At 38.2% G+C, this 27,449-nt stretch overlaps 1 protein-coding gene across 7 annotated transcripts in view; it reads left to right on the top strand.

Annotated features, from left to right (window-relative positions):
- The window catches only part of ntrk3a (neurotrophic tyrosine kinase, receptor, type 3a), a 264,992-nt gene extending 239,543 nt beyond the window's left edge, over positions 1-25,449 (top strand). For 5 of the 7 annotated variants that reach the window (XM_048157755.1, XM_048157757.1, XM_048157760.1 and 2 more), the window contains 3 exons: positions 1,541-1,784; positions 12,684-12,842; positions 15,754-25,449. In XM_048157755.1, coding sequence (XP_048013712.1) covers positions 1,541-1,784; positions 12,684-12,842; positions 15,754-15,939 — 589 coding nt within the window. In that variant the 3' untranslated portion in view covers positions 15,940-25,449. Of the gene's footprint in view, positions 1-1,540; positions 1,785-5,762; positions 5,817-6,452; positions 7,357-12,683; positions 12,843-15,753 lie in introns of those variants that run through there. The other 2 variants (XM_048157761.1, XM_048157762.1) reach the window with 2 other exon arrangements.
- Positions 25,450-27,449: the final 2,000 nt, after the last annotated feature.

Genomic DNA, 27,449 nt, shown 5'->3' on the forward strand with positions numbered 1-27,449 from the left:
CAACCAGAATTTCTCTGGAGGTTCATAATGGAATTGTAGTAGGTCAATGTTGAAGTTGATGCCAAAGTCCCTTTAAGGCAAGTCATATTACTCGGCGGCCATCTTTGAAATGATTTCAGTCATGCAGTACAGCTCCTATCTCTTTGAATGTGGAAACATCAAATTCTCCAAAGCTGTTCACCAAGCTTACGATTCAGGCTGGACCAGCCAATGCGCATGTGCGGTCATAAGCTTGCATCTCGGAACACTGACAGTTTCTATAGCAACCGGAGCAGTGATGCAATGACTTTACCAATTGACCCTTCGGCGGGAGTTTTATTGACAGGCCGTCTGACCAAATGTTACGCTGAATCCGCCATTTTGTCTGACAAACAAACCAGACAGGAGAGTTGATAGATTAACGTCGGTGGACTTGAACTTAAAAAAAGGTGAGTATTGACGTCGCGGTTGAAAGAACATACCTTCTGATGTTCATTCATGTTTATTTCGTGCAAAAACTAAGAAGAGATTATGGGTTTATGTGTCGCTTGAACTGAGGAAATTGGCTCTTCTATTTAGAAGGCGGGTCTTATTCCGCCATATTGCGTGTTGCACTTTCTCCTGTTCACAGTAATGTGAGTGCAGCGTCTTTGTATATCTAAAGTCTTTGGTTGAGGCTTAATATGAATATTTTAGCTCCTATAACTGAATAGCTGGTCAATTTTGTTTAGGTTTGTTAATGTTATAATCACTTTTTCCTTTTTTAATGGTCTTTCAGTGACAAACTTAGTTTTGGATGTCTCACCTCAAGACAGTTTCTCTCAAAAAAATTAAATGAATGACAAAAAAATATTATAAATCGAAAATTCTAGATCTAGCTATATATATATATTGCTTTTAATTACTCACAAAAGATTTTTTTTTTTTTTTTGGTAAAGCAATATAGGTAATATTTTAGTTCAAATAAGAGTTTAAGTTAAGATGACAAAATGGTTGGGAACCTCTGCATTAGAAAGTTGCATAAACCAGTTACGTGTCATTTTCTTGTACTTGTGATGTAAAATTCAGCTTTGTGATGTCAGCAGGGCCCATCTGACTGTGATTGATAGGTTACAACCTTCCACAAAGGTATTGAACAAGCGATAGGAGTTGGATACAAAGGTGTACATGGTTTCTGACAGGGCTCTGTCAAAAGAGCAAAAATTGCTTTCTCTTTCCAGCTAGCAGGATTATGGGGGATAACAGGTTTCGTCAAAACTGCTTCATACATAATGACACTATAAGGCGATAGATTCATGAGAGGGCAGAGGAAACTGACAGGGATGCAAATTGTATCATACAGTATTAGGTTCCTTTGAAGAGTAAAGTAATCTATTGGTAATTTGCATAGCCGCATTAGCTGATTTTAATTTTGCATTGATTTGTTTTGTTCTGCATTCATGAATATAGCTTTAATTCGTATCTAATGCGCTGCAAGATTCATTTACTTTTAAGTATGTTGTAAGCATTCAAATACTTTTTGGGACAGAACTGAAATCAGTTGGGTCATTCTGACTTCCAGAGCTCATGGTCCAGATGCAATGATCCTGGTTGACGGACAGCCACTGCAGACCAATGGGGAACTGGGTTTGTCTCAGATGCTGCACATAGCCACTCAGATCGCCTCAGGGATGGTCTACCTGGCGTCCCAGCACTTTGTGCACCGTGACCTGGCGACACGCAACTGCCTGGTGGGCAACGGGCTGCTCGTTAAAATCGGAGACTTCGGAATGTCAAGAGACATCTACAGCACTGACTACTATCGGGTAAGTGCAGTTTTGTTTAGGTAAATGCTTGAGCAAAATAAATGTTTGTCAAAAATTGCAAGTTGGTGGAAAAAACTTAAATTATACAGCTCTGAGACAGTCTGAACTTGTATTTAGCTCATTGATTAGTCATCAAATATCCACAAAACACAAATTAACCCTTTGTCAATTGTGGCGTATGATGGATCCATAATTGAATGCATAATTACTCATTTTTAACCCTCTGGAGTCTGAGGCTGATTTGGGGCCTGGAGAAGTTTTGACATGCCCTGACATTTGTGCTTTTTTCAGTTGTTCATAAACATATTAATGACACAAGTGTCATTACACTGTATTCAGCACAAACTAGGCTACCATAATATGTGAGGAACATGTGTGTACATGTTTGTGTTTTTGAAGGAATAACGTTTATGCGTGGTTACTGAAAAAACAAAAAACTTAAGTCACTGATATAAGGCCAATAAAAGTATATTAAATCTGTGTTCACAAGACTTTTGGGTATTGAAGGTTGTAGACTAGAGTTTTTGCTTCAAAATTATGTAAAAATTATGCTGACTACTCTTTCATTTATAACAATATACTGATTTAGTTTTTGTAAGACACTTTTTGCCAAGAAACACGGTATGCGAGGAGGCGTGAATCTCCATGAATAATGGCTCATTCTCACCTGTGAAGACAAAAGAATTGAATAGTAATGACCTGAAAAGACTTGCATATTAATGAGGCATTTCAGTCAGGTAGGCTGTGAAAAAAAACTTCTGTGATGTCTCAAGCTCATCATGGTATATGAAACATACAGAAAAATTTTATTACAATATAAAATAATGGTTTTATATTATACTTTAAAATATAATGTATTTCTGTGATGCAAAGAGTCTGAATATAGGCTTTTAGTTTAAAAGCATGCACATTTGGAGAAATATAGGATTCTCATATGTTTATGTCAATTTTCTATACAGAGGAGTTATTTTTTATTTAATATTCATTGTTATCTCTATGAGCGCTGGTGTTTGCAATTCATACTGCAGCCGGAGGGCGCTCTGTGCATTTTAGTCCACAAATTCACCTAAGAAGAAGACGATATTCCATGAATGGTGTTTACCAATTCATACTACAGCCGGAGGGCGCTAAAGAAACAAAAACTCACTTAAAACTTATCAATAGAAGAAAACAAACAGGAATTTACTGAATGTCTTCCAGAGATCGCTAACCATGGCCTTTTCATCCAGATAAACAATTTTCAAGGCAATAAATACACGATTGAGATGATGAATGCATGTGTTGTCTCTGAATTTGCCTGTGAATAGCGCTGGCTCCGTGGGTGTGGCCGCATTAGTGGGTAATGAGCTGAATCACGGACTTCTGACATGGCTCTCTTTTCATTCAGATTACATAAACACAGAATGTTTGTTTTCGATTTGACTTGCACGATTTAAAACCTGACATTTCAACGTTTTGTTAGACATAAGTATGAATTTTTTTTGATTAGTATTCACTAAGTTACACTTCATTTTCTGAGAACTATCAGATTGGACTTCGTTCAGAGGGAGATGAGAGATCACGCATCATGTTAGTTTTCTTTATTTTACAAAAAGCACAACATTTTGTTTTTACTCTGAGTGTATACAAATAAAAGGAGATATTCTATAGTTTCAATTGATGTATTACTTATGTTTCTATGACAAAAAAATGACAGAGTATTTTAAGTCTGTTTTGCTGCAATGTGAAAAAAAACCTGCAAAACGCGCCGGCGCGTTTTTAGACCTCAGAGTGTTAATGACTTTTGAAAAATTGTAATATTGATATATCCAGCTGCTTTAGTGTTTTGAAAGACCTTAATCAAATTGTTTGTTTACAGTTGTTAGATTAGTCATACCAAGTGTTAATTAAAAAAAATCACCATAGTTGTTAATTCAAGTTAATTTCAAGGTATTAAAGATACTAACATAAATACAAACAAAGCCCATTAGACATTTGAACAACATCTAAATCATACACAGAGCTCTGAATACAAGCCTTGATGATATATGACCATTTATTGGGTATTTTAAAAATACATTAATCATATTCGTGTTTTGCAAGAATAATTCTGTAGATTTACATTAATAATTTGTGGATCCACAGTCATATTTAAATTAAAGGAGTATAGTTTTAAAGGGATATACAGTAGTAGTTTAAATACTGTGATCACTTACTCACCTGTCATTCCAAATTCATATGACTTTTATTTATTCTTGCGTGAAACACTAAAGGAGATATTTAGAAGCTGCTGTTTGTCCGTGTTATGAAAGTGCAGAGACACAGCCATTCACTTTCAGTGTAGGGAAAAGAGCAGCTTGGACACTCTGCTAGGTATCTAAAGTCATACAGATTTGGAATCACACAAGGGTGAGTAAATGATTATAGAAATTTCAATTTTTGGATGAACTATTCCTTAAAAGTTCAAGCATGAATTCAGACTTATCTACAATTCTGACTCATTCAAGCTCAATTATATGCTTCAGGCCCATTTGCGCTTCTACAGAAGATCCTTAATCAAAATCGTGTCTTTGCTTGACACAGACATGGGCCTCTCAGTAGATTTGGCCTAGATGACAGAGGGCTCAATTTGCAAGTTGAGGGTCCTAAATGAATTAAAATGTATGTCTTCACTTAGCGCTCAACAAGAGGATGAATGAGGTGACGCAAAATTTGCAGTGCTCCTCTATCGCTCGACTAGATTAAGTTGATTTGAACATGATTGTTCATCTCGCTGCTTTGAATGTGACTCCAATTTTTAGGGCACTGAAGTGAAATGAGAACTTTCCTCAATGTCAGAAGTGAAGGAATGATTCAAACTAAAAAAGCAAACAGCTCAATCAGCATACGTACTGATGTTATCGGTGGCTTGTGGTGGACTTTTGAACTGAGGAGACAAATGCCATACTATGTATTACAAACAAGCCACATCAAATATCAAGTTTGGTTTATTTAAGTGGGGTTTTTTTATGTTTTTTAATGTGTTTTTAAAGGGGTCATTTCCCCTCTTTATACAAAAATTTTAATTTCAGAATATTCATATTTTAAATGACCATTTAATGCTCTAACCATGCTTACCCCAAGGTGGACAATGTAAAAGTGACCGGAAGCAAGAAAATATTTTGAATATACTAGAGGAAAAAATAAACCTGATATTTCTAAATGCAGATCCTTCAGTAGACATGGGTTGTTGCTGTTCCCAGAGCATCGGTCCTAATTGCAATGGAGGAAATATGTTACATTAACAGTAAATGTCAAATAGACCATTGCATCTCATCTCACTTAATATATTCTGTGGCTTACTTTATTTTAATGGCACTGTGAAATGGCTGGTTGCACTCTGCAGCACAAAAGAGACAGCGATCAATTTACTGTTCCCAACAAACAGGAAGTGACCCAAACCATGACTGTTTTGCAAAGGCAAACCTAAATGTCCATGCATATACGAGACAATTGGCATTGATTCATAAAGCTGAGCGGCATGAGATACATTAAAGCATTTCATTCAATACAGAAAACTATTGATGAACAAATAAAATGGACTATTTCATCCACTGTTTGTGTCTGTAATGTATTTTTAGGATTATCGTTAAGCTCTATTGGATTACTTTGAGTCAAATCTGCCATGCAAAATTATATTTATGCGCCAGTAGAGCTTTTCAAATCAGCCATTTTGATATCATTTAGCATGTAGCCTTAAAAGTTGGCTGTCTATGTAGGAAGCATCTCATTAGGTTTCAGAAACAAAGTCTTTATCACTATTGGGAGTTGAGTCTCCTTGATTTACACAAATTGTTATAGTATAAACCCAAACTTGATCTGCAGGTCTCTCTTAGTAGCTCCTTACTGCAATAGGCACATACACCTCACATCTCAGAACATACAGTATATAAACCAAAATGGCATCCAATAGCCCATCTTCTCTGACACCGGTGACATTCTGATGTGTTCATTCTCCAGAAAGAACGTCTACAAGGTGGTCTCCTGGGAATCAACGCAGTCAGTTAGCCCAGAGTCAGTATTCATCAACAGCTTGGCTTCCTCATCCATGTAATGATGGTGCCGTATAATCTCACTTGCAGAAGGAGAAGCTGTGGTCGATTTCGAGTTACTCAAGTTTTCTTTGTCAGTGTAAATTTGCACTGAGGGCCATGATGTAGGAGCTAAACACCTCAACTTCCTGCCAGGAAGACCTGGCAGAGCAAAACTGAGCTACCTTGCTTCAAACCCATCCGTGTCTGGAGCTAGACAGTTCTCATATGCAGTTGAAGGACTTGTTGCGGTTGAATACTCCATTAACTGATGGGAAACCGAGTTAATAGACCCAGAACAGAAAACCTTCACTCTGCATTATACATTATGCACATCTGTTAATGCACATTTGGCTGGTACATTGCAATCTCTTCTGAAACTAGCTAAGTAAGATGGAAAACTGCTCGAAATTCCAACCACATCTATTTCCTCAATGCTCTTTAACTTCTGACGAGCACTCGTTTAATGACATCATCTCTCGTCAGCTGTTCATTGAAACAAACGCGCTATTGATTTTAATATGCATTAATTACCGCTACGTGATTCCCATCCTCCTCGTCTATGATTCTTCCCCCCTCCAGACGCTAATTGTGTTGCCTTTCATCTGTGCCCTTTCAGATTGCGTTGGCATTTTTGTCACCACCCTGCCAGTTCTCATTCTGATCTCAACGAAGCCCCGCAGACTGATTTACATGCATCTGCAGTCTCGACGTTCCACCTCAGATAAGATGGGGGGGAGCAATCCGGGAGAAGCTATTCAGATGAATGGAAGTTCAATCAATACAATCGATTCAATTTCCAAAACCCTCAAGCACAAATAGTTTTACTAAGCAAAAACACTGAATATGTTTGTGTTTGGATTAGCATACTAACATACTACATATACTGTAGCCTACTTAGTGCACTTTTCTCTATAGATACATTGCAGTATACAACGGAGTACACTGTATCCCACACTTGACTTGACCTTACATTTCCAGTGTGACGATTGAACTGTATATAATAATAGCCACAATCTTTTTAAACTCATTTGATCTGACTTCTAAACGTTAAATTAAAAAGGGGAAATAACAGTTTTAATTTCCAAATTTATAACTGGATGCCACTCACATGCAATGTAATGAAGAAAGCATGTAAAAAGTAAGCTACATACAGTGTATACTGCACATTTAGTTAGTATTAGGGTAGTATTCCATAACTAACATCGCCTGTGTCTTTTGGTTTTAAAGGTGCAATGTGTAAAATTTGGGAGGATCTATTGACAGAAATGCAATATAGTATACATAAATGTTTTCAGTGGTACATAAAGACCTTACATAATGAACCGTTATGTTTTTATTACCTTAGAATGAGCCATTTCTGTCTCCTACACCGCGGGTCCCCTCTCCATGTTAAGTCGCCATTATGTGCCGGCATGTTTCTACAGCAGCCCTAAACGGACATACCGGGTGTGTCTCATACATCCTGAAAAGTGAAGCTGCGGGCTCTTTGATCGCCCCCTGGAGGCTGGATGCAGTACAGGTCATAAACCCCGCCCTCTCAATGCAGTCGAATGAGACTTCAGTGAAAACTTAAAAATACATTCTGCTTCAAATAAAACTTTCTGAAAGATGGTTTTGGTCATTTAAGGTAGTTGTTATCACGCTGATATATATTCAATTGTTCGTTTTTGTGATGATTTAGATTTTAGCTAGCAATTTGATGCTATAAAAAAGGGGCGTGTCGTCATGATTCGAAGTTGATTGACAGCTTGTCTGAGGACTGTCGGAGCTTCGAGGGGAGATTGAAGATGTATTAACTAACTGTTAATTTTCGATTTCTTTGTTATTTAACACCAACAAAATGAGTTGTTCAGCAGGAAACTGTACTAACCGACCTACAGGATCTGACGGATCACTGAACTTTTTTTCTGTAACATTAAATGTGGGCGTTATAAGCTAATTAATAAATGTTATTAGTTAAGATAACACACCTAATGTTAACCATGTCAGGAAAAAGCAGGTGATCGTTATCTGGCAGTTACTTATTATTTTTATGGGTATAAAATAATAATTAGCAGGACAAAACTAATGATAGCCTACTCTAATTACAGCAATCGATCTCCTGTAACGTTAGCTGAACTTGATTTAAAATGGCAGGACCGTTTCTGACGATTTAGAGTTGTTTCTAGTGGCATATTATATTGAGTTTATCTACTGAATTTGCTGTTTCAAAAATATTATTGCTCTAGAAACAGAATAGCCTATTATTTTATAGGTAGAATTTTAAATTGTGTATAATTTTTATAGTCTATTTAAAATACATGAATGATGACGCAGTCGTCTGGGCGGAAGTTTGATATCGCGACTCCACCTCCGGGCTCCACTGACGATTCCTTCTGCACATGCCCAGGCTGCAAACTTTTTTTTTTTTTGACGTATTGCGTAATGTGTCAGCGCCCATTCGTCGGCCCATTTTGGCTTCAGTTCAATACAATGGAAGGAAGTGGCGTTGCGTCGTCCATCTTTTTTTACAGTCTATGGGACATACACTCTACAGAGCACGTTTAGTCACTATGTTATTGTTCTTTTAAACTGTACATGTTTTTAGAGGCAGATTGCATCGTCATTACGTTGAATACGCAAAAGTAGTAGTAGTAGTAGTCGCCTGGTTTATTAGAGACCGTTCTTTGTTAGAAGTAAGAAGAAACCTCATTGCTTCACACAGGCTATTCTCTGTTGTCTCAGATGACATCTTTGTCTTGTGTCGGCCAGACGGCCACTGTAGTTTCTCTGAAAGGGAGGGGTGCGAGGGGTGTGCACCGGTAGTTGCAGTTCGTAACCTCACCGCTAGATGCAGCTAAAATTTACACATTGCACATTAAAAAAAATATGTGGAAATTGGCACTGGCTAAATTCGGAATGCATACGACTCTATATTGCAGAAAAAAGTCAAGTTTACGAAGTAAACATCGCATTCATTTTCTCCATAGAAGAATTGATTTTGAACAATAGCTTATAAACCTTTAACGACCTACTAAAGAGTTATGAGGTTGTTAATCAATGGTATATGCTTTTGTCAAAGCCATCAGTCCGCATTATTTCAACTTACTTTTTAAATAATCACAGCGGAATTCTTGGTTAAAAAACTACATTACTCATTCTGCAAAGAAACCTACCCCAGTCCGAGAATTGCAAACTCTTTAGCGTCACAGTCACACCCATGAAACACTGCGAATGACGTAATGATCTGTATGTATAATCATATTTTGCAATAAATGTAAAATATATTCTTTCTATATCTATAGCCTACTCTATCTAGACACTAATGCACTCTTTAATAAAAGTAGTATGCTATTTTGGCAGCTAAATTCATAAATCTTCAAAATGGCAGAAAAAGTAAGAATAGTATGCTAGTATGCTATTCATTCAAGATTCTATTTCTCTCAATGCCTGATCTAAAATGTACTGTAGCTCTTAGCGTTCTAATCAAAGGCTAATTGAAAACACAAAGAAAGAGAAATCTTTCATTTGACCATTAGCTTGTGATGCTTTCATAAGCTATTTTCCATATCATTTCTAATCAGGCTGTGGGAGAAAGGACCTTGTACAGTTGCTAGCATTGCAGCTAACACAGTTAACGCCATATTAGACTGTTTCAAGCTCTCCAAACATTGTTCTGTTTCTCTCCCCTCTATCTATGTCCATTATGGTGATCATACCTTCATTACCTTCATCCCTGGCTGACTTTTCCTGGCAAGGATGTTGTGCGCTAACGCTAAAGTGGGCTGAGTTAGCCAGGCGAGCAGCTCAGTATGGCCATAGGGAGCAGTTCCTGCCCACGCATGGGGAGCGTTAGCAGTAGTACCCTGAACTCCATCTCACGGAACAAGAGGAGTGTTGTTTGACCGCAGCAGGACTGGCATATTGCTTACACCTCCTAAAGGGCAGAGGCGGGAGGGAAAGAGCGAGCCAGCGAGGGGAGGGATATTTGCCACACATCACTGGAGCCTGTGGGACAGCTTCCTCCTCTGTGAGGAACTGGCTGCGAATGAGAATCACGGAAGCGTAGCTGATTAACACACACAGTCTTATGCTGCCTTATCGTTCCCTACATTAAAGACATTACGCTGAGAAAAAACCTCTCAGACCTTTAATTATAGTGCATCTCAATGCCTCTATAGTTTCCTAATCGCGAAGACGTTCATATTTTTGCACTCATTATTCTGAGTCATTTGCACTTTGCAAATTGAAATGAGTTGTGAGCTGCTTGGATACACAACCTGAGATTTTTGGTTTTTATTTGATAAACAATGATTTATTCATCATTAAACATCGAAAATGGTCACATTTTCCTAATTCTTAAATTGACATCAGTGTTCTGAGCTTAGAGACATGTCCTGTTGCCAAGGATACACTCTTGACAAAGCATTGTGGGATGAGAACCAGTGAACATTTGACCATAATCTCATTTATAGTTCTGATTGTCTATTTTGTACCTAAATGCATTTATGATAAAAATAAAGTATCCTGCAAAGTACAAATTAGGCAGTCTGTGGATGTACATTACACTGCAGGCTGATTTGTATTCCTGCACACAGTCGATAGCTTGACCCCCATGTGAGCAAACCACTAATGAGCCTTGTAATTAATACGCAGTCGCCACTTACGAGTTGAAAGCCGCAATAACCACGCAGCCGCCATTGAAACGTCACTCTCAGTTGTCCTGGCATGGCTGTAATTAACACAAGCATCAGACACGAAGAGGAAATAGATTCTAAACCAATCCAGTCCGGTGCCGGCCCAGGGCAGAGATGATTAATGTCTCGTTGTTTTAATCGATTAATATCTCGCTTAACATAGGGAAGGCCTGAGGGAGTCTTTATTTATGGCCTTTGATGATTTGGAGCTGTCAAGAATATTTAATGGATATATTTGTTTTCCCTTCCTCCATTTTTTTTTCTGGTTTGTCAGTTTTCCGGGTTACAGCTCACCATATATTGTAAATAGGAGTGGGCGTTATACCAGCAGACACAATTAACCAGTAGAAATTTGTCAATCAGTAAATATTTTGGATTATCGTCTTTATTGCGGTTATGCACTTACGTGACGTTGCCATGCTGCACTGTCACAAAAGCTTATCATTTGCATGCGTTTTTAAGCATTGCTGTTTAAAAACAAGCAACTTTGAACTGTTGAAGCGCAACAAGCAGCGAAAGAATATGATCATAAACAGTCATCGTCATTTATGCCTTAAGTAAGGGATAATGTACATCCAGCTGGTTGTTATTGCAGTATAAACCCCGACAGGGGTCTTGCATCACCCTGAAGGGGTTTATTCTGTGATAACAACTGGCTGGATGTACATTATCCCGCTTATCACATGGCTACTTGGCACTTACCTGTAAGTAAGTAATTAGACATGAAATATTGATCTAAGTCGAAATATTTTATTAGCTCTTTAAACACAAAGCTTCCGCAGAGAGATCAGTTGCTAGCAAGCAACAAGTTCAAACTAGAAGGAGATTTAAGAGATACGGAACAGTCATACCACATATTACACAGCATTTCGCCATATAATAATGTCAATCTCTTTTGGGAATAAGAGATATTGATTTGACATGAAACCTGTTTGTTATCTTATAATCCATTACAGTGAACAAAACAATAGTCACAAAATGGCAGCAGCTGCGTTTGTATGAAACGAGAGAGCGAGTCCGCGATACTGGATAACATAATTAAATAATGGCACACAACATATTGATTTGACTGCATTTTAATATTTTATTAGCTCGCTGAACGCAACTTCCATGAGGGAAAAAAAAAAAAAACGTTCCTAGCAAGCGTATAGCGCTGCAGACTTCAGTTACCCAGATGAGCCTGTGTTATCTGTTTTCAACGGCTGTTGAAATACCACTGGATGGCGCGATGGACCAATCAGAATCAAGTATTCCTCAGAGCCGTGTAATAAGTGAATGTAAACAGTTGAGAAAGAAAGCGCATGTGTATCAGTATATTAGATCAGTGTATTCAGTCTTAAAGTTACAACAGCCTAATATACCTCTATAATATTATTAATGTTAATGTTTTTTTTTACTTATGCTAGTATTTTTTTGTGTTATTGAAATTGGAGATTATCAAATTTCAATTGTATCAATAATTTTGATATCAATAAACCTTATTTAAAGCAAAAATAACTATATCGCGATATATATCGTTATCATGAAATAAAACTACTCATATCGTGATACAAGATTTTGGTCATATCACCCACTTCTAAATCGTATTGTTACTTTTCACTGTAACCAAGGTTAATTTAACAGCAAAAATCAAGAATAAAGAATAACATTGACTATAATGATAACTATATTAGCCTCCACACCAGTGCACGATAATGTTTTGTTTATTCTGCCACTGTAAATGATCTAGCTCTTTAAAGTCAGAATGGATTCTGATTGGCTGTCAATGTTTTATTGTTCATCAGCTGGAAAACATTTGTTCTGAAATTGATTCCGAAGATATTGTTTCTCTGTTTTACATGTGGTGTCTTCGTCTCATAGAACTTTATAATTATCGTTCTCATGATAGTTATTGTTATTTGTTTAAGTCAGGCCTTAATACATTATGAAATGCTGTGTCTATAGTTGTGGTGTGGACGTCTCCATTCTCATAGATTTACAACGATTATTGAAACTTTATAATTACTGTTATATTTATCGTCCTTAGTGTCGTACTAAAGAAATTACAAAATGCTATGAAAAATTATTAAGTCATTAAATGTGGTTAATCTTTGGTAATGCGAGTTTTGTGAGTTTGTGAAGGTCACCAGTCTTTGACTGTCTTTGATAATCATGATCTGATACCCCGACAGGTGGGAGGACACACCATGCTGCCCATTCGCTGGATGCCACCAGAAAGCATCATGTACAGGAAGTTCACGACAGAGAGTGACGTGTGGAGCTTCGGCGTCATCCTCTGGGAAATCTTTACCAACGGAAAACAGCCATGGTTTCAGCTGGCAAATAACGAGGTATGTTCATTTTATCGGTTTCCATAAAGAAAAATCCCTCCCACAGGAAGAAATCATCCTTTTTAGCTGCTTGCTAGCCCTCTGGCTAGCTTTAGTCACGCGTTATTAGTAAACCACAACTGTATGACTGCTGTAGGTGAAAGCAAGGTGTGAAGACTCATTGCCTAGATGAGATGATAATAAAAAAGCTTAATGGAGACAGAATGTCTGTACTGGACAAAAAAACTGGAATTAGATTGTGAAAAAAATGTAGCAATATGAGACACACAATGAGTCTTGAGGCTAATGATGACTAAAGGAGCAAAATTAAACAACATAATCACTGGCTGTTGTGGTGAAGCTTTTGACACAGTAACTCCAGCTAATCTCGAACATGATTTCTTCCTATTAAATGAGCAGGAAGTACACATGTTGAAATGTCATGTTGTTGGCTTTTTCGTCGCACACATATTCCCTCATGTGTCGTGTTAATGAGGAACAGCGCCATTTCATTTTTCGGCTATTGTTCTTCTCCATGTAATGCTTCACAACTAAGGTTTGGATGAACTCCAAACAGCCACACACACATAGAGATGCTGCTCTCAAACTATTCCATTGTGTCTGAATAGCAAAGATTATAATTTACCTTTTCACATAAATCTCATAATTACCACTACTGAACTAAATGTTGTTATGGTTAGACAAGAGCCTTATAATGTTGTATTCAATACTGATATGAAACTGGGCATTCATTTATGCATTCAAAACAAAATGTTGCAAACAAATATCCACATATGTTTACTGGGATTCTGTATACAATGAAAAAGAAATTACATTGTGAGTGAATATAGATTGTTTTATATATATATATATATATATATATATAATGGGTCATTGACGAATAAGGTTTTTAAAAGTGTACAAGATGTACAAAATTTGTCACCAAACAAGTCATTCAGTTTAACAAAAATTTTAAAAGGTTTTACCGAATGACACTTTTGGTTATACCGAATGACGATATTTTCATACAATGCTAACAGGTTGATATCTAGCTAGCTAGCTAGCTAGCAAAATGACAATCAAACATTTTATATTTAGTATATTTATATTTAAGTTTTTGAAATATTACAATATTTTCCATGTTTTATAGCGGTTGTACCTGATGTTTCGGGACATGTGTATGAGCAAGTGAAAACATGAATTTTTTAAATAGTTAAGTTAAGAAACAGTTAATTACTTTGCTTCAGGACCATGTGGTCCTTTGCAGGTGTCTGAATGATGTCACATCCTGTCACATGATAGGGTTAGGGTGTGATATTGGTTACTCCGAATGACATCAATAAAATTCATTTTTCTGGACATTCTTTCTCATAACAAAGCAACGACTTCTACACATAATTTTAATACCATTTTGCACTGTTGATATATGATGATATAAAAAATATATACATTTATTACATTTTAAGATATTTTAATCAGAAAATGAAATGGCTGTATTGGCCTTTGGACGGTTAAACCAACTGAACTTTTGACACTTCAGAATCTTTAAAATACCTTTATATGTAGCAAAATATAATTAAAACCTTTTGGATCTAGTTGTACTACCTTACATACTTTGGATGTCATATCTTTGTTTTTTATTATTATTAAGGCCTTTGGACAAAAAAAAAAAAGACCCGTCACATCATTGACCCATACACATATATATATAACCATGAGTTCACATATATAATCAAGCACTAATAATATAATGCAGAGAGTCTGTGTGAGAGTGTGTTAATGTTTTTCTCTGCTGACCAAACACAGCTGGATGTGCTGAAAATACTTCATTCCCCACTTCAGATCCCCAAGCTGTGAAAAGTGAAAAAGCGACAGCGATTCTCTTGAAGCTTCTATTCACAGCTGGTTTGAGCACTACTTCACACTGAGATTATCAATATCAACTCAGTGAACCATAATCTATAGGTGCTGTGCGATTTATGCAAGAAAGATGTGTGTTTTTGTATTATGCACTGAAGGGGCTTGAATACCAATCACATGCACTGCTCCATATTCTGTTGCCAGAAGGCTGGTGGCTACTGTATTGCATCAGAAACGTATGCTGTCATTGCTGTCGGTGGAAGAAACTAAATCAAACTTTCAGTCAATAGAACACAGACATCCTCTAGCTGGAGTCAGCGCGGTGGACACAAGGGACCGCGAACAATCATCTGTCTCTTCTAAAAGTCGATACGAAGCCATCCACAGAGGCAAATGTCTTCAGTTTCATGAGATGGTCCCATTTTGCGTATCATAACACAAAGGCTATAGATGCTTTCTCTACAGAAACAGAGAACTGTTAAATGATAGAATATGTCTGTTGTACAAAAACCACACATCAGTCGGTTCTTGTGTTGCCAGGACTGTCAGCAAGTCCTCTCGCAGCATAATTCGGAGCAAATCTTCCTCACATACTTCAAAAAATACTCATAGAGTATAAATAGAATGATTTAGAAATTAAGCTCTGAATTTTGATAGCACGTCGCATGACTTTATATTAAGTCTGAACTTGATTTACAAAAACTAATATTTGAGATCCCAGTAAAAAAAAAAAAAAACTGCAACAACATTCCAATCAACCAATCAGATTTGAGGGACAAGTTTACAGTTTATGTCAAGTTTAGGCTTACAACCAGGGTTAGGTGCTTCTACATCAGTGTTATTCACCTATCCTTTCCCTCTTAATTTAGGAATAACTTATAGGTAGGGTTAGGGATAGGATTAGAACTAAATTTTTGGACAGGAATGTTGTTCCAGGATCAACAAAATATGTTGATCCAGGAACATGTCTTGATATGTAACAGGAGACCTTGGCCTGGAAAAGGTTGAAGACTCCTTCAATAGAATATTTATCAACAAGTAATTCCATTCTCCTTTCTCCATGTCTTTACAGGTAATCGAATGCATCACACAAGGACGTGTGCTGGAGAGGCCACGGCTTTGTCCCAAGGAAGTGTACGACATTATGCTGGGATGCTGGCAGAGGGAACCGCAGCAGAGGTTGAACATCAAAGACATCCAGAAAATTCTTTATGCCTTGGGCAAAGCCACACCTGTCTACCTGGATATCCTGGGCTAGTGTTTGTTGGGAATATGTTTGGATGTCTGTCTGCGTCTATACAACGGAGGAACGAACAACCGGGGATTTACCCAAAACAACATGTACCTTACTGCGCCACTGTCAGACAACTACAACATGGGGATGGACTTAAGTGCCTGCTACTCCTTTCGATACACTGGATAACAGTCTTTCAAAAGCACTTTTACATTTTGTTTACCTGCATATATAGATGTACAGTTCTACTGCAAGAAGAGGAGTCTCCTTTCTCTATTTCTTTCTCTTTTTTTCAGTTTGGTAAGAACAGCCTACTTTTAAACTCTAAAAAAGGAATAATGGAAACCTTTTATTTCCCCCTAAAATATGGAAAATGTAAAAAAAAAAAAAAAAAAAAAAAAAATTTTTTTTTTTTGTTTCCTCACTGCCTGACTATTCTCCCCGTGGTTACTTGTTTTTCATTTTATAAATATATATATATTTTTTATTTATTTTTCTTTCACCTCCGAGTGTGGATGTATGCCATGTTTCTTGCTGAGGGTATATCGCCTTTCGGATATGACTGCTTACCGTTGCCATGTCAGATGATTGGCAAGGACTTTTTAAAAAAAAAAAGCCTTACTGCGCTCTGATTGGCCGGATCTTCTCTTTGACTCTACAGGATGTATCCAACAGGGCTTTTAAATATTCTGAGGAGCTTTTTAGTGAATGGATTAACTTGAAGGAACCACCAATCAATACAAAGGAGTTTATTTAAAAAAAAAAAAAGAATGTATATAATGTAAATTTCTGTGTCAAAAGCGACAGTATGTTAACTTATTTCATTTCCTGATTAGATTATTTTAGTTCTTTGGCGTGCTGTTACGGTGAGTGAATTCTATAAATATTTTGATAATATTTTAATGTTTTTTATTTTTCCACATGTCCATAGAATGTATGTTGATATTTCTAAATTAACTTTTTTTTTTTTTCATTTTCCCCCTTTTGTTTTGAATGCGGCCAAGAGCTCAAAAATGGTTAGGGTTTTCAAGGTGGAACACACCACAAAAGGAAAATCACAAGACGTTGCCTCACTCCTTGTATTCCAGAGACCATTTGCTTCTGAAATGAATGTAACAGGAACAGTTAGAGATTCAAGTGAGATTATGCCCAGAAAATACTCATTAGCCCTCATACTTCATTAGCCCTCATCGCTTTTATGAATTGTGCTTATGCTTCTTTGCAAACATATTATACCGTCCTTTCCCATAGTTTGAGTAATAAAAGAGAGATGGTTAAGCTAACTGGAATAACTAGCATGAGCAAACTTTATTATTATTTATGTGCTAAAGTTTAGTAAGAAACACTGTCCATTCCTAGTTCTGCAACCACTTTCCTCTAGTAAATATTGTAGCCTCTAATAAAGTCACCAAACTATAACTGAAGAGAGTCCATAACAACATTGTAGATTCTGTCAATATTCTTCTCCCCAGTGTTTAACAATAGAAGACTGTAAACACAATAATGTGATAACTGTATATTCGAGATGGAGCTTTCCTAATACTAAAGGGCTTCTTTGAAACATTCTTCATTTATTCTGAAGTGACATTTCATTGTAATGTGTTCTCTCAGATTTGCTGGCTCATGCTTTTCATTCAAGGTGATCTGTGGCTCAGTATTTGTCTAATGATAAATCTGTAATCATTACACATGGAGTAAATCAGCCAAGTAAGCTTTAGCTGTGTGCCTATCAGTGCAAATGATTCTTGAGCACACATTAAGTGACATTTTAGAACTTCATCCTGAATTTAGCTTAACCCTTACAAATATACCAACAGTGGAAAATTTTAGGTGTTTTTTATGTGTGAGAGCTCACTTTGATTCTCGCAACTTTATCTTAACTAAACCATTACCAAAAGCAAAAAAAAAGTGAAAAACTTTCCTGCTTTTCCTTAAATTGCTGTTCGAGGCAGCCTGTCCATCTCAGTTCGACAGAACACATTCGCGCTTAACCATAATCTCACCCTTCGCATCAAGAAAAGTTCCTGCCGCAGAGAAAGTGACTTGAACATTTGTTGATCTTGTTGTGTTGTTTCTTTCTGCTTCCCACAGTGGCCAGATAATTCTCTCCACATCTATGACAAGGGGGAAATTGCAAAAGTCTTTCAATAACACCGCCAGCGATGTGCTTATATGTGATAAGATGCTCCTTATTTTGATATTCTTGTCAGCTATGGGGCCCTACTGCAGATATCCACTGACTTTACAGTTTTGCACACCAAGCTTTCGTGCAGAAAAGTAACAGTGGAGATTTACCCTGGTATGGGTACCCAAATGCTTGCTCGAAAAGACTTGGTTTAAGTAAACAGGCATCTGCATCCCGGACGAGCCCCCAGTTTGGGACTGCATTTTAAACACAGTCCTCTTTACTGATTGTAATTTCTGCAAATCTCTCATTGATGTGGCATACCAGATTTGACATGTCAATTGTAGTACACAGTGAGCTTTCATGCTGAATTAGGTTCTAATTGGAAGGAAACAGACAAAATGTCACTTTTGGCAATGACAGCGATTCCCAGCTTTCCTGTAGAGAGATGAGACTTTGTGAATGCATGTGGGACTGATTTTTCAAAATATGAAAATTATATGTTAACATGAACAGGCTATTATTTCTTCCTTGGTCAACCCCTTTTCAGTTTGGGGAATTTTCTTGGAAAAAAAACAAACAAAAACACTGCTGCCCACCTCACATTTATCTTTAATAAAATGCTGGTTTATTAAAAAAAGGAAATGTTATCAGCACTAGCATTGCAGTTTTTAACAATATTACTAAATGCTAACAACCAATATTAAATTAATCATTTAATAATGATGCCTTAGAACTTTGTCTGGGCATTTTTTTTGTGACTGGCCAGCATTTTCCTCGTCTAAAACCAAATTTTGCAAAACATATGCTTTACACCCTCATGTATCTCTTCTTAACACGTGAATAGCCCCTTTTGCATAGCAATCCTGGAAAATTACCGTAAAATTACTAGAATGACTTTACTGGTAAATACACAAGTATGCTGTTCACACAAGCAATGGCATCCTGGCTTTTTACCAGTAAGAGACCATTCATACATCAGCAGCAAATTACCGGTATATTCTGTAATGTCAGTCATCGGAAATGATCTTTAAATGCTGTGCCATTGTCTTCATCCGCCTGCATGAGGAGAAGCGCTTTAGTTTCACTATCTGTTCAATTTGACAACATTTTTTGACATTTTATTCTTTTAAAAACACAAGACATGCATAATAGTATCCAACTGCAGAGCCGCAGCGCTGATGAATGCAAAAGAAGGCAGGGTCTTGAGCGCATCACATTGAAAAAGCTGCGAGACATGGTGCAACGCTCAAAGATGATCAAATATCGCATTAAAAACTATTAAAAAGCTTACTGTAAACAGCACGGAGTAATCACGTCATCTCCATAAGTACTTTATAATTGTCCCAAAGAGATTGTCAGCGCTTTCTGATTTCGTATATGCTCATACCGATAATCTTCATTCTGCGTTCAGACAGCGTATTATACCGGTAATTTACTGTTAATGTTACAACTACCTTTACTGCTAAATCGCCAGAACCAATTTACCGGTATTTTTGAAAAGGTCCTGTTCACACATGATATCTTACAGGTAATTTACCAGACTGTATGTGTGAAAGGGGCTAATGTTGTTTATATCTGTAACAAATGAAAATATGAAACTGCACTTAGTTTCTACCTGTTTCCTGAAAAGGACTAAAGGTTGTGGCTCACTGTTGAGGCGGTGGTTACTGAAGATTATTTGAGTCATTGGGTACATTACTGTGACTAACAGGGTTGAAAGAGTCAAACATTTCTCTGCGATTTACTTGGTGAGACCGATCGTTGCTCAACGACCTGTGAAAGGTGGATTATACAAAGGCGGCGAGAAGGGGGTCGGGCGGCGTTAGCTGCGGAGAGTGGGGAGACTGTATCTTTATCACCTGAAGCCGTCGGAGAACTGGCGCAAACTGAATTAGTAGTTTCTGTAAATGAAAGGACGCAAGCGTGTAAGCCACAGCTGGTTTGGAGAGGGGGATCAGTAGAGAGAGAGTGTGACAGCAGGGTGACGGTATGGCAGCTCCAGGGGTTGCCGTGACTCTAATGACTTCACCTTGCAGAAATGGGTGGAAATTACCAATGAAATGAGTTTTTGGCCCGGGCTTTTAGATATCCCTTAAATATGATGGCCAGTCTTTCGGTAATCCCCCTGAGGCAGAGAAGAGAGGTGTGTGTGGTTGTATCTGTGTGTGAGAAAGCGAGGGGTAGGAGAGATGAATCAGTGAAGGTCACACACTAACAGAGTGGATAGAAGTGCCACAGCGCTGTCTGTTGGCAGGCTAACAGAGTTGAGTTAAGCATTCAGAGCTGTGAGGCAAGCAGAATCTCCCTCTCTCGCTTACCGCCGCCATGGCAGCGGGCAGGCGCAGGGCGATTGATGAGAGGTTTAAGACCTTAATCATGAGGAGAAGAAGCGAGGCAGGAAGCTGGAACATTACGTCTGGAATGAGCTCTCTTTCAGCACTTCATAACCCTGCAGAAGGGCTGCAGAAACCTTGGCACTGTCACGCTTCGCTGCTGATCTCAGATCAGCTCTCTCCTCATCCATTTATCCTACCTTCTGTGGGCCTGATTTACCAAAGCATTTAGCGCATGCAAGACTGCTTTACTGGGACAAAGTGAGGTAGAAAAACTGTAATTGGCCAATCACAGGCAATGTTGCTAAAAATCAAATGTCTAGATTTGCCGGCAAATCGTTTCAAGATGTCATGCGTTAACTTTTTTACCCAAATTACTGCCTTTGATATATTCTGTTTTGAGCACTTGGAGGCAATACTAATCCGGGTGTAGCTTCTTTCAAAACCAGTAACAACCCCATCAAATTAGCCGCCCAGCTTTTAGAACTCATTTAGCACCCCGACACTTGATGTGGCCACCTGGAGCATTAATCTTCAAGAGATGCAGTCACGCTGAATATCTTACTGATTGAATCTGTTATCCCAAATTGTTGTCACTGCAGATCTTCAGCTGTCACTGTGGCTCACATAAAACATGCTATCCGTTTTTTGCCTGCAGGATAAAACTCATTTTCATTGCCTTCAAAACATTTAATTAAAGATCCTTATCTGATTTGAAACTCCACTCCTAAATTACAAATGAGACTACCAGAACAAGTCCTTATCTACCTCCAGTGCATTGCCGCTTAAGTACTCTTAATGTACTGTGGAAAGAAGAGGTTCCAAACTTGTGCTCAATTCATGGCACGCTCTGCTGATGATACGAATAACAATGGCAGCGTTTTTATACATCTGAAGTAGCGATATCCCTGAGAAAGGGTCAGCTGCATTTTGAGAGCGCGAGTTTGCTCACGCTGCAGCTGCTGTACTCTCTTTGGCCCATGGACAAGCATGTGAATCTTGTTACTTAGAACCTAAAGTGATCTATAGTTTAGGCCGGCAGATCTCCTGAGCTGTGGGAAAAGCTGAACCCGCTTTCAAGGACAGTTGTGCATTTAACTCGGAAAGCCTGGCCAAATGCAACTCCGGTTTTCTTTAAAAGGGAGGTTCAAATTGACTGCGGCATTAAGACTTCAGATGGGGATGTCACCCCAGAGCAATCTCCTGCACTGTCAGCAGACTTTGACATCTAGATTAACCTTGCTGCTGTGAGCGTGCTGACGGCTCTCATTAGGATGCAAGAAGCATCTTGGATCTTCTATTCCAAAGGTACCTCGGCCCCCTCTTTCCCTGTGTGAAAAGGAAACTGGGAAGCATGAGCCAGCACATACACATTGATCCAAGGGAGGTCCTTATGTGTGTCCGTGTGGGAGGGGATGTTATCTTTTTTGGAACGGAAATTTTGAACAAATGGCGATCTGTCCCAGCCATGCCACCCTTCCCAGAGTTTACCAGTCCACTAGCAAGCGAAAGATATGCCAAAGGGTCTAGGTGGAAGTCTCTCTCTCTCAAGTCTTTTTGTACAGAACTGTTTTATTTCCTAATAGAGACTACAGCCCTTTGTTCCACAGAAGAATACTTGTCAATCAGAACAAAAAGGGACTGAGCTCCTTTGAGCTCTTTTGCTCAGTCTCTTAAATGTATAATTCAACCTCGTTCCACTCTCTGGTCAAACTGCGGGAGAAAGTTGTTTTACTGAGGTGATTACTACAAGGCAGTTCTGACTCTGAGTGAAAAGTTACTTCTCTTGTAATTGTTTCTTTTCACATGCCAGATAATGACTGTAACCTTGTTGGTCAAAGCTCAATATCTAAACAGCATGACGATTAGTCATTACCCTTTTGTTGGCCAAGTTTGCAAAATAAACTGCCAGTTGTCAACTCAATAAGGAGCCAATAAGTCACTTTTTCTTTCTAGCTGCAGTCTTTCCAAATGTCTTTAATGCAGTATGCTTGTATATAAGGGTTTTGGTGCTGAAAAAAAAGGTCTTTACTTGTCCTAGCCTTGCTTAGCTGATTGTCCTGCTAAAAACAACACCTTAAACCAGACTGGTATCCGATCAGCTGGTGCACTTGAACTAGGAGACCAACTAAGACCATCAAACCAACTTTAGGTTGTTGCAAGCTATTTTTTACTGCATAGCTGTAATTGTGAAAGCACAATTCAAAACACTGCCTTTCAGCCACCACCAATGTTCTGAAGCATCAGAGGCAAACCAGGGCTCTCTGACTCGAGGAGCAACTGCTAGAAACCGCTCTAAATGTCTTCCTTAATGGCTTGGCTAACAGTAGAACACCCCTGCAGTGTTAAGTGGGTGCTAGCAAGGACCTACCCATACAATAACCTGACTAAAAATAGTGTTGCGAGAAGGATGCATAGAGCAGAAGTGGGGCGGCGAGTTTGTGACTCACTCCATTCTGCCTACGTTTGCCTGAGAACTTGTGTGACATTTCAGATCACAGCTCGTCTGCACTAGCGCTGCCTGCCACCCACAACATCATACGTTTAAATCAGAATACTGCAAACTAGCCTCTGACTGCAGCGTAACAAGAACATGTTTGAGTTATAGTGTGACACCTGGCCTATGAGTTTCAGTGAAACCTATCATGATAGAGCTGACATGACACATTTAGTATATTGCCTGTTAAAGTATTTCGTAAGGTCAGGACCCAACCTAAACAGGAATTTCAGAGTCTCCTTGTATTCTTTTATTGATGCACATAATGCTAATTATGCAAACAGTTATTTATTTCTACATGCAGACCCAAGAGACTAACATTTTAGGCCATTGCTTTCAGAGAGTGTTTGATGGCTGAACGACAGCAAAAGAAGGTCAGAAATGATTATTTGGTAGAAGCAATGAAGGACACACATGCTTTATTATTTGCAGCGGCGTAACAATCATCTATCATGCTATTCAACACAGGGATGTTTTTAGAGATCAGTCAAGCTTTTTTGTACAGTATGTTGAAGAGTTGGTATGAGGATAGCTCTGTTTATAAAAGTGGGCTAGTATATACGTTAAATAGTAAGCAAACATTGGAGTACGTATTTCTGATATATATCCGATAATAGTTGCTGCTTAGGACCCAAACAATTTTAGCTTGAGCCTCACTGAGCGATGACTTTTCGGACTGTTGCTAGCTAAGCTAAGATGTTAGCATTAAGTTTCACTCTTTGATCAGACATACTATATTAGTTTAAGATGTTTTTGATGGGTTAAACCTAAGTAGCTTTTGGTGGAATGCGAAAGCTGTAAAGTTTTCTTTCTATCTTCCTATTGAAAAGACAAGGTCTGGCAAGGTTATCTAAAATCTTAAATTATTAATCATTTCTGCTCTTTTACAAAAACTTTTTAGAATCCATCACAATATGGAGAGATAATGATACAGCAGTTTCATCTTTGATGTAAGGCATACTAATATTGCATCATTCATATAAGCATAAGTCATTGGAGATAAGACAGCATTTGAACTTTTGGCAAAAAATAAAAAATAAATAAATTGTAGTCTTCAAATCTGTGTCTCAGACAGACTTGTGATTAAAGAATGACAATTAAGATTAATACGATTCTTTCTTTTTCTAAATCAGGGTCTTTTCAAGAATTTTCTTTTAAAAACCATTGAGATTGAACATTCTTTTTGCTAAATAATGTAAATCTTGTAATGAAAGCCATAGATAGATAGTCTATTTGGTGTTTAAAGCCATATGAGGAAGTATGTATGTTAGGAATCATGTTAGAAGTATATGCACATGCTTAAATTCTGTTCTATATGGCCATTTAGCTTTATTGTTTGTGAATCAGGGAAAAATGATTGGGTGGGTCTGGAATGGATATAATACAGAAGCAAAGGAAATGTTGTCCCCCTACTCTAACAGTGCTAAATCCAATCGAAGCCGGAAAAGCCACAGCAGGAACTGACATTTCCAACCTTGTTTTAAAAGCCAACCTCAGCTATATTAAAGTCTGCAGGCAACAGGATTCTAGTCCAAACAATTGGCTCACCATGTATTGTTTTGACCATCTTTTCATCTCTCAAACATCCTGGCCCTCCAGGTAGTGGACGTGCACTCGAAAAGCAGATGTCTGAGCTGACGGCGCTATCTTATTGTCATGGTGCCTGGGCTCCAGTGGAAAGACCGGACAGGGATCTGGAATGCAGGGAGAGCAGATAGAATCCTAATCATGTATGTGATTGGACTCTGTGTTTCCAGTAACTCATCACAACACTAGTAGATATTGGCGGAAGAGAAATATATTACAGGGAGGCTGTATTGCAGTGGCCTCAAATCCACGTCAACAAGTTTTCATCGTTTTTCACGTCTTTTTAAATGGACGCTTTGCTCAACAGCTTGTTCATTGACGCCTTTGGTATTGATGTCACGTAGGCAGTATATACAGGAAACAAGGCTTAGCGATTCATAAAACCATGTTAAAAGAAACTCATATTACACATTAGCAATATCTGTGTGTGTCACTATCATTGTAGTACTCATCTTTCAACCTAATATATTTCTCTTCCTGTGAATTGCGTGCGGGCAAAATCCATTGCAATATTCAACTGTGGGAGACGTTTAAGCTACACATCTGTTTATATATGTGGTCTATTTCATCTGGACTAATGCGAGAACAGCAGTCAGACAACGTCAAGTTCAAATGTCTGAATATTTATGTGTGATGAGTGCAGATATTTTGTGTTTTCATTGCCATTGAGCTGTGTACGGTTTGAAAATAATAACTTTGTGACACCCTCTGGCATTCACAGTAATGTATTTTCCATCTGAGAAGTCCTAGCTGAAGTGCTGACTTTACGATTTCTCTTGAGTATTTCTGTCATCTTGTCCGAACCCTCGTTAGAATGATGAAGGAACGAGGTGTGAAAAAAATCTCACGGTTCCTCTATTTGTAACTCATCGTTAATCCACCTGTGTTCCGTTTACTGATCCATCTATAAACTAAAAACAGCTGTAACTAACTATGTATCCTATGATGATTTATGTAGACTTATTCTATAAATAAAAAGAAAAAATACACTCCCCTTTGTGTGATTTTTTTTAACATATATATATAATGCAACTTGAAAGTTTAGCAGAAAGTCGGGGGTGAGAAAAAGCTGACACTATCAGAACAGAGCTGTGACCACATTCACTGTTGTCACAGATTCTTAGCCATATTTTTATATTAATGTCACTCTTGAAGCTCTACAATACCTGAATTACAGCCCAAAGTCATCTGAGCAAACAGGGCATCTTTTCTGGATCCTCAAACCTCTTTAGCTGCTTTGCCATCTGACCTTGAGAGAAATAACTGTCTCCTCGTTCACAAACAGTGGGCTGGAGAACATAGCCACAGCCATATATTATGTGCACCCAAATCACTCTGCATCCACGACAGCCTGTCTCCAGGGTGGGAAGGAGGAGGCATTAAGCGCCTCTATACCTGCAGTGTGGCGATAACCTCTTTAGTCGTGACCTTTCCAGAGAACGCAGTGTAAAGCACTGTCCTCTTTTAACCCTCTGCAGTAGCATGGTTCAGAGACAATAGCAAATTAGACCTTATTTGATGCCCTCTGTAACTCACAATAGTGACAGACCTATTTTTCATATTTATATGGGCTGCATTGGAGCACTGCGGGAAAAATTCAAACTTGTAGTGGCATATTCCCTCATTTATTTCCACCAAAACACCCAAGAAATGTGCTAAAACACTTAGTAATGTGCTAAAACACACTAAAAACATCTTAGCAATGCCCTGGCAACCACCCAAGTAACCACAGAGCAATGCATTAAAATCCACTTGGAAAACCAATGCCCTGGCAAAGACCCAGAATAGTCTAGCAACTACATAGCAATGGCCAAAAAGCCAATCAGAACACCTTAGCAACACCCTGGAAACCAACAGCTTTTTGCACTGACAAACATACCTCATGTTTTTTTGTTTTTTTTTACTGAAAAAGTCCAGTCTGTTGCAATAGCTGTCCTTAAGCTACAACTTAGCTTAGTTTAGACTTAAATGTGCACTAAGTTACAATTTGCATTTGCAATGCAAATGCGCTGCACCATTATTTTTTCTAAAAAAAAAGAAAAATGTATATACTTTTTAACCACAAATGTTCAACTTGCACTGCTCTGTGTTGCGCCACGCATTACGTAATCACGTTGGAAAGGTTACGCATAACGTAGGTGAAAGTACCGCAGTAGGACGAAAAACTCAAAATCACCCGACATGTTTTTTAATGGTGTTTGCTAATTTCACATTTCAAATGGTTGACTTTTAAGGAATTCATTTGATTAAAGGTGCAGTATGTAATAATTTTGTCCGCTAGAGGTCGCTAGAGGCCTATTCAAAACAAAGGCGTAGCTTGATGATGGCAAGTTTGAGTGTGGAATCTTGGGACATGTGGTCTCCACCTCAACAGACAGTGCAATAGGACTTGGAAAGAAAACATGTTAATGGATGCGATTATTAACGTTACTGTAGTATGAAGCAGAGCAGGACCGAGTGTTGTGGGAGCTGAACGAGGCCGCTGGAGCGATTGCGCAACACACACCTCACGAGCAGCGGGACTTTTATTATGCCACAATCGCCGGCGCTGCTTCCGCTTTACCATATGTATCATATGTATTGACAGCACAATTTTTATTGTGAGGTTATGATGTAAAATTATGATAACTACACTGTAGCTGCTACAGTAACTAACAAAATCTATCCAATACTGGATTTCGTAAGTGTCTGAAAAAGACAATTTTCACATGCCACCATTACATATAGCGTCATGCTATATTGCAATACAATACAGCAAATATAGTTTGACAGTAAATTATCAAATTAATTGATTACTGTTTAGTCAGATGATATGAAAACGATTACCACTTGTTCAACAAATATATACACTCGTACATTCAAACACAATAATTGGGCATACATAGCAAACGCGAGTTCAACGATTTGCGCGAGTAGATTACATACAAAGTCAATGCAAAGACGCGATCAGACTATGGATCAGACGCGATGCCCCGCGTTTGGCGTGTAT

Source organism: Megalobrama amblycephala, linkage group LG15, assembly GCF_018812025.1.
Source record: "Megalobrama amblycephala isolate DHTTF-2021 linkage group LG15, ASM1881202v1, whole genome shotgun sequence".
Taxonomy (NCBI): domain Eukaryota; kingdom Metazoa; phylum Chordata; class Actinopteri; order Cypriniformes; family Xenocyprididae; genus Megalobrama; species Megalobrama amblycephala.